Raw genomic sequence first — 8,727 nt, 5'->3', positions numbered from 1 at the left:
CACGCCTCACCAATCAGCGCCGGCGCCGCAAGGAAGTTTCCAGAGCTTTCGAGGAAGGCCCCCTTAACTCGAATTCATCCGCCCGATAATTTTCCTACCTTTTCCTAAAGGAGGAGAAGGATCACCTGGAAGAGAGGTGAGCTGATTTGTTAGGATCCTTTGCTCGGCTCTAAGCAATTTAGGGCTCAGTCGAAGGGCCTAACTGCGTCGCGGGAGGTGGGGCCGAGCGAACTACTTTCAGCGGCGCACGGACACGGCGCCTACGTAAGAGTGATAAGTGACGCAACAGACGTTGCATAAATTTCGGCCCCGCCGAGCCGCAGCGTTCAGAGGCGAGTGGCATTGTTGGGTCCTGCTGTGTTCCGGTGGAGGTGACTTGGCGTAGTTGAATTCGCAGCATCTTTGGATTCGCTCGTAGGTACTGGCCCACGGCCTACGAGCGCCGGGAGAATTGGAGAGGGGGGGCGTCCGTGAGGGCGAGCGGGCGGGGGCTCGGAGGCCGCGGGGAGGGGTGGGGGAGGGGAGGCGAGGTGAGGTGACGCGGCGCCGGCCTTTCCGGAAGAGCGGGCCTTGTTTACCGGTGGGGAGCGGGACGGTTGGCGCGCGAGCCCGCAGAGGCCAACGGATAATTAACCGATGGAGATTCCATCGTGTCTGTTTGTGGGGGGGGGGAAGGTGGAAGAGAGGTAGTCGGCTGGGGCTTCTGGAAACGTTTTAATTTGAATCCCGACGTGGAGAAGGTGTCGCACCGTATCTCCGTGTAACCGGGATTTTTATTTTAATGCCGCCATGATACTAGGCTTGGGGGAAATTGGGGCGGGGTCATCTTAACGAAATATCTGCAGCAGTTAAGGGAGAAAGAGCTGGATGTTAATCTCAGAAAGCACTTTCGATTCTCCGTCCCGTTTAGGTTGCCATCTTGACTAAGGAATTTTGTGTTCAGTGACTGACTTAATGGTTAGTCTAGTAATTGGGGGAGGTTTGTGAGAGTCATGAACGCAGTTAAGGCACTTGGGAATAATAAACTGTTCGTTGTAAAGAATTGATTAGCCATGAAAACAGTAAAAAATCCTGAGGTGAAACATTAACATTTTACTTTGTAGGTCAAAATGCAGATCTTCGTGAAGACCCTGACCGGCAAGACCATCACCCTGGAGGTGGAGCCCAGTGACACCATCGAGAATGTGAAGGCCAAGATCCAGGATAAGGAAGGCATCCCCCCTGACCAGCAGAGGCTCATCTTTGCAGGCAAACAGCTGGAAGATGGCCGCACTCTTTCTGATTACAACATCCAGAAGGAGTCGACCCTGCACCTGGTCCTCCGTCTGAGGGGTGGTATGCAGATCTTCGTGAAGACCCTGACCGGCAAGACCATCACCCTGGAGGTGGAGCCCAGTGACACCATCGAGAACGTGAAGGCCAAGATCCAGGATAAGGAAGGCATCCCCCCTGACCAGCAGAGGCTCATCTTTGCAGGCAAACAGCTGGAAGATGGCCGCACTCTTTCTGATTACAACATCCAGAAGGAGTCGACCCTGCACCTGGTTCTGCGTCTGAGGGGTGGTATGCAGATCTTCGTGAAGACCCTGACCGGCAAGACCATCACCCTGGAGGTGGAGCCCAGTGACACCATCGAGAATGTGAAGGCCAAGATCCAGGATAAGGAAGGCATCCCCCCTGACCAGCAGAGGCTCATCTTTGCAGGCAAACAGCTGGAAGATGGCCGCACTCTTTCTGATTACAACATCCAGAAGGAGTCGACCCTGCATCTGGTCCTCCGTCTGAGGGGTGGTATGCAGATCTTCGTGAAGACCCTGACCGGCAAGACCATCACCCTGGAGGTGGAGCCCAGTGACACCATCGAGAACGTGAAGGCCAAGATCCAGGATAAGGAAGGCATCCCCCCTGACCAGCAGAGGCTCATCTTTGCAGGCAAACAGCTGGAAGATGGCCGCACTCTTTCTGATTACAACATCCAGAAAGAGTCGACCCTGCACCTGGTCCTCCGTCTGAGGGGTGGCTGTTAATTATTCAGTCTTGCATTCATAATGCCCAATGATGGCATCACTCTGCACTCTAGCTATTTGCCCCAGTTTAAGATAGTTTCAGTAATAGCTAAACTTGTTCAAAATGTTAATAAAGGTTTTGTTGCATGGTAGCATATTTGGTGTCTCTTGTCCTGAAATTATGTAGTGATGGTGGGGACTCCTAACTGATTAAAGTGGTGTTCAAAGAAGGGATTTAACTTGAGGTTGTCATGTGACCAAAATTAAGTCACTTGACTTTGATAAACATTGGGTGTGCCAAGGTGTAGGGACTTTGTCCTTTGTTCAAGATCATTTACAAGTTAGGATTCTGGTGTCATTAAAACCATTTCAAAGTGTAAGAATTTAAAACTATTGAATATGGAGGCATACTGAGAGAAAGCAAACTTGCCTGTGTGCCTCCACCTCAGATGGTGGTCCAGGCTGCTCAACTGTGCTTTCAATCTCGTGATTATTTGTTGACTATCTCTTGTGCTTTTTTTCTCTCTAGTGCAATACACTTAAGTGTTCAGCCTTAGATAATGATATAGAACCCTAATTCTACTTTATGTGAACTGAGCCAAGAACCCAGTGGAGCCCGAGTCAACAAAGGTGGAGAGACAACTTGCGTGAAAGAATTCCTGAGTTAAAAGGGTATACTAACCTAAGGCAGCTTGCTGACTTGGGCGTGTTAGGCAGCAAATTAAGGTGGTTCCTAACATAACTGGTTCCTAATGACAGCTTTGCCTCACTGTAAGGGTAAGATTGCTCCAGTAAAGTAGATTCTCTAATTCAGGTCGTGGTAAGAATCTTGTCTAAGCCCTACACAAGGAGTTTTTGTGCTGCCATACCAATAAACACTAGGCAGTATGTTTCCAATACTGATAGAAAACTGAGGGAGTAAGGATCTTTTTGGGCACAAGGTATTCTATTTTTTTACAATAATACTCTAAGTTCTGAACTTTTTCCTCCTTCACAGTCAACTCGCTGTAATGTAACTTCAGTGGTCGTTCTCAACTTGGGACAAAACAGTGGTGAGTGGAGGGACATGCAAGTCGGGGAGGAGTTGGAAGCCCTCCTGGTTATCTCAGTTTTGCACTATGCTAGGGAAGTAGCTCTTCGGGTACTAAAGCTGGTGTAACCGCAAGAGCAATGTCAGGGGTAAGAATCAGAGGTGCGTTATAAAAATGGAGAAAGCCAAGCATGTCTAGAAATACACTTTTGGTAACTCCAGGTGTACCTGAGAGGTGCTCGGTGCATAATTTTAGGAACTCTACCTTAGCAGTAGCTTTTCTTAAACTTCTGTCCTAGAAATACTAAATTGGAATACTTAACCTGGTTTTCTTGGTTAAGTTAGATGAGGTAGCTCTTAATTTTAGACTTAATGCTTCAACTCCTTGGAGTGGTAAAAACTTGGGCCAGAAAGGGGGGAAACTGCTTATATTAAACCATTAAAAGTGGTAATGAAACATCAAGCCTTTAAAAACCCTTCCTTAGACTTAAGGGAACACATTAGATTCACTGTCAGATTGGAAGGTTATATCCGTCCCAGTCCCAGTGCTTTGACTTGCTCAAGGCCTGGTTTTTGTTACAGGCAAACCAAGGACTGGAATCCAAGTGTCAACTCTGACATAGCTCAGAAAATTCATGAAGTTTTATTAGGTTCCTTGCCCTCAAACTGCTGCTTGCAGGACAGGTGTTTTGCTGAATATTTAATAATTTAGGCCGTTTACTTGGTAAAGCTGGGTTTTGAGGATTAAAAGTTCTTTCCTACACTTTACACTTAAACCTGAAAAATCATTTCACCTGAGTAAGTGAAGACTAGTGCTGGTTTGGGCGATAGGACTCCCACAGTTGTGTTGGCCTTTCTCCCAAATCACTGACTTGACAGGCTCGCAGGTCTGCAGTCTTGTGACTCCCTTGAGGAAAAAAGGTTTCAGCTGTTGCTCTAATTCTCTCAGGATCTCTTCCTATCTGTAGGGATCCCTTAAGGTATTCATGGATCTCAGCAAACTCACTCTGTACACAACCTGAAATCTGAGCAAGAAGTCTCTAAATGTGTTGGTCTTCAACAACCGGTGCTATCAGTTGGTTTTGGAAGTCGGTTTTTCACTCTTGGCCTCAAACCTTGCTCTACACTGAATAAAACAGGCCAATTGTGGTTTGTGGTTCCAGCTGACTCCTGTTGACTGAGGGGTCAGCAATGCAGAAGGGAAATGTGATTAGGAGTGGAACTTTGGGATGATCTAGAAAGGGATGGGAGAGTTGATAGATGATAAAGATTCGTTCATGTATCTCAAGCCAAGAGAGTTCACAGTCCTATCACCTACTCATCTCAATGTTCCCTGTCCAGTTAGCTTCTCATCCAACTGCCGGGAATATAGTTCTCAAGTCCAGTGTTGGTCCAAATGTTAAAGAGCCCATGGGAAGGGAGATACATGAATATTCCGTTACAGCCCACGGTGCAAATACTTCACCCGCCCTTCCTTTAAGAGAATGTCTCCCTGGACCTCTCCACCCCTTATAACCTCAGAAACAATAACACAGAGGGATGCTTATGGGACCTTTGTGACTTGTTAGGCTGGTGTCCAAAGTATATGTGGGTCAGCCTTGCAAATTATTTTAAACTTAATCTTGGACCTGTGCTATCTCTGGAAAGCAGATTCCCTGTGTTTATCAGAACTGCTTGTACTGCACATCATTATGTGCCCTGAGATGCCAGAGTCTGCAGAACAAGCTGCCACTTAACCACCCCCCACTTGTAATCTTCACTGTTTCCCTTTTACTTAGGAATTTGATAAAAGAAGAGTTTCTGTTAATACATTTCTTGTTACCTTTCCTGAAGGAATGCTCACACCTGTGTGCAAAGATGTGCTAAAAGAACACTTGCTTGGTATACTGAAAGCAGGGGTCCCAGGGGCTGGTCTGTAGCCTGCTGCCACTCCAAGATACGTTTTTGCCAGTTCTCAGTGAAATGAAAAATATGAGAACGGCACAGCGGATTTTACATGAAATTAGGTCTATTCAATTTAAAAGATAATATGCCCTCAGTGTAAAAATGACTAATGTAATGATTCAGAGTGTTGCTCTGGAGGCAGGACTACTTGAGTTCATATGTGCCTGCACCACTTACTGGCTTGTAACCTTGGGCAACTCATTTATCCTGTCAGTACATCAGATTCCTTACCTATAAAAATGGGGTAGTTATACCTATCAGTAGTTATGAGGATCACATGTGAAGTGCTTAAAACAATGGAAAAACTTGCCTAGTGCTGACAATGCTACTGTAATGACAAAATTGGGAACAAGCTAATCGCCCATCAAAGGGGAGTGGTTAAATGATGATAATGCAGTAGTTCAACAGAATGAAGGAGAAAGGAACTCACGGAACGCCATTCAAGACAGTGAAAAATGCTAGAGAAAAAGGTGTGCGCATGTGCACAAGCACGCAGATGGGTGGGCCCCTGTTTGTGGCTTCAGGAGAGGAAAGGGGGGATTGTGAAGGGAGATGTATTTCAGCTTCCTTATCGCCACCCCCAGGCTTCCAGGAGGACTGAAGTCACTGACAACACAGCACCAGCAGTGTTCACAACAAGTGGGTCCCTGTCCAAGGGCCAGCAAAGTCATTCCTCCCCTGAAGTCAGGCCGCACTCCCAAACTGCACAGAGTAGACTTATTTTGCACAAGTCTCTGTTTCATTTTCCATGGAAACTACATCTCACGAGACTTACCGAACCTCAACAAGATTACTGAACCTCAACAAGCTTCATTTTATTTTTTTTAAATTTTATTTATTTATTTTTATTTTTGGCTGTGTTGGGTCTTCATTGCTGTGCATGGGCTTTCTCTAGTTGTGGTGAGCGGGGGCTACTCTTCGTTGCGGTGCATGGGCTTCTCACTGAGGTGGCTTCTCTTGTTGTGGCGCATGGGCTCTAGGTGCGCGGGCTTCAGTAGTTGTGGCGCACAGGCTTAGTTACTCTGCAGCATGGGGGATCTTCCCGGACCAGGGCTCGAACCGGTGTCCCCTGCATTGGCAGGCGGATTCTTAACCACTGCGCCACCAGGGAAGCCCATCACAAGCTTCATTTTAGATACACTCTGCTCATTCCTCAAATAATCCGAAGGGGCAAGTCATGGCTCTCTTTCAATCAGGCCCAGCCAACTCCAAATGGAAGCTTTAGATAAATGTTGATTTCTGAGAAAGGATCTTGCACTTAGTGCAACGATACTAACTGGGAAATAAGTTTTGAGATTTTCCTTTTTTCATACTTTCTCGATCCCATCACCATCCTTATCTCCCCCTCTTTTTCGTGGTCATCAGAAGCTGAGTGGTGAGGTTCACTCTCCAGCTAGTAGGTCTATCAACGCCTATGATTTATTCTAGCACCTACTCCTCTGACCATGGAACACCAGCTGGGACTCCTCTTAAGGAACACCTTTACCTTCACAAGTTTCTGATATCAGTGTTTCCCAAACTCTGTCCTCCAAACGTTACAACCACTGTGAAAGGACGCTGTGGTCACGTGAGCTCAGGAAGTTGTCTGTTATCTCCCCCTTGGAGACCATCTTGAAGACTCCAAGAAGTTCTGCCTTAAAGGAACCGGTTTAATGTGGTTCAACCCAGTGTGTTCCAATTTCACTTTTTTTTCTTTTTCCACTTAACTTTTCAATCAGTTAACATCCCTCACACTTTGAGAAACCTTGTTAGAGCCATGACCCCTCCCATCTCCCTACCTGGCACTGCTGATTTTGCTTGGTTTCCTGGCCTCTGCAGGGCAGAAACATTGCTGGCCTCAGGGAGTGTCATGAACTGGGTCTGGATATTCTACTACTAAAACAGAGCAACACAGGGGCTTCCCTGGTGGCGCAGTGGTTAAGAATCCACCTGCCAATGCAGGGGACACGGGTTCGAGCCCTGGTCCGGGAAGATCCCACATGCCGCGGAGCTCCTAAGCCTGTGTGCCACAACTACTGAGCCTGCACTCTGGAGCCCGTGAGCCACAACTACTGAGCCCACGCACCACAACTACTGAAGCCTGTGCGCCACAACTACTGAGCCTGCACTCTGGAGCCCGTGAGCCACAACTACTGAGCCCACGCACCACAACTACTGAAGCCTGCGCGCCTAGAGCCCATGCTCCGCAACAAGAGAAGCCACTGCAGTGAGAAGCCCTCGCACCACAACGAACAGTAGCCCCCGCTCGCCGCAACTAGAGAAAGCCCGCACGCAGCAACAAAGACCCAACGCAGCCAAAAATAAATAATAAATAAATAAATAAATAAATAAAATTTTTTAAAAAATAGAGCAACACAAATACAAAAGAGAACAATATAAAGGAAAACATTTTTCCAACTCAGGGAAATGGATAAGACTTTTCAGGTTAAATATTTCTTCTGTAAGTTGTTCTTAGTCAGCTGGTACCTGCTATGGCTTGTCTTCATCAGCTGTTAACAGACAAAACAGTAGTAAATTTTGGATATGTGATTTTTAAAAAAATTACCTGTTTTTTTTAAAATACAAAAGTGATACAAGCTCTTGATAAAATACATCCAATGATATATAGGAGTATCCAGTAAAAAGTGAAAAATCCCCTCTTACCTCTCTCACGCCCCCCCGAGCAAACCATTGAAAGGGACTATTTTTTCATCCATTTATTCATTGAACAAATATTTATCGTCTACTGTGTTTCCAGCATTGGAAATGTAGAAATGAACAAAACTGACCAAGTCTGCCCTCACGGAACTTACATTAAAGAGGAGACAGACAAATAGGTAAATACATCATATTTTAGATAATGGAAAGTGCTATAGTAAAAAAAATAATAATAAAGCAGAATAAAGGGCATTGGGTGATCAGGGAAAGCCCCATAGATAATATGACATTTGAGCAAAGGTCTGGAGGAAAAGAGGGACTTGCCTCATGATATCTGGGGGAAGGGTGTTCCAGGCAAAGGGAACATCATGTGCAAAGGTCCTACGGCAGAAGAAAGCTTAAATTCAAGATCAATATGATGGCCTGTATAGCAGGAACTTAGCAAGGAGATGAGTGCAATGAAATTATATCAGGGGTGATGGGAACATTACTTATTGGTTCATAAGGACACCATAAGGATACACATTGTAGGTATCCTTCTGGATTTCTATGCCACTACAGACACATCTGTGTATACATGTCCCAATGTATACATTTACTTCAATCTTGCTAATGTCTGCATAATAATTCATAGCAGGTACACCATGTTTTCCTTAAAATAATTTTATTGCTAAACAAGGACCCGGGAATTCACTGGCGGTCCAGTGGTTAGGACTCCACGGTTCCACTGCAGGGGGCAAATGTTCGATCCCTGGTCAGGGTACAAAGACCCCACATGGCGGCATGGCCAAAAAATACACAAAAAAACCAAAAAAACAACAACGACCTACTGTATAGCACAGGGAACTACATTCTATGTCTTATAGTAACCTATAATGAAAAAGAATCTGAAAAAGAACATATATATTCTGAATCATTTTGCTGTACACCTGAAGCTAACACAACATTGTAAATTAACTATACTTCAATTTTTAAAATGGTTTTAAAAAGCGCTATTAAAAAATAGTTTTATTGCTTTCCTAATTATGAATGTAATACATACTCAATGTAATTAACTTGAGAAATACAGAAAAAGAAAGCACCCATTAAACCTACAATCCAGGGCTTCCC

The 8,727-nt window shown here is 45.4% G+C and overlaps 1 protein-coding gene across 1 annotated transcript; it reads left to right on the top strand.

Moving 5' to 3' along the window:
• The first annotated feature begins 261 nt into the window (after positions 1-261).
• Positions 262-2,163, top strand: UBB (ubiquitin B). The gene is made up of 2 exons (XM_082374157.1): positions 262-418; positions 1,104-2,163. Exon 2 carries the CDS (start codon positions 1,110-1,112, stop codon positions 2,025-2,027), a length of 918 nt encoding a protein of 305 aa, XP_082230283.1. The 5' UTR covers positions 262-418; positions 1,104-1,109; the 3' UTR covers positions 2,028-2,163.
• The last annotated feature ends 6,564 nt before the right edge of the window (positions 2,164-8,727 follow it).

Source organism: Balaenoptera borealis (genome assembly GCF_965194805.1).
Source record: "Balaenoptera borealis genome assembly, chromosome: 20".
Classification (NCBI taxonomy): Eukaryota; Metazoa; Chordata; class Mammalia; order Artiodactyla; family Balaenopteridae; genus Balaenoptera; species Balaenoptera borealis.
The sequence above is the reverse complement of the archived record's forward strand: the minus strand, read 5'-3'. Positions and strand labels throughout refer to the sequence as shown.

What these genes read in the sequence shown, in the direction of transcription:
- UBB (XM_082374157.1), top strand. Translation starts at nt 1,110, where the DNA reads ATGCAGATCTTCGTGAAGACCCTGACCGGCAAGACCATCACCCTGGAG.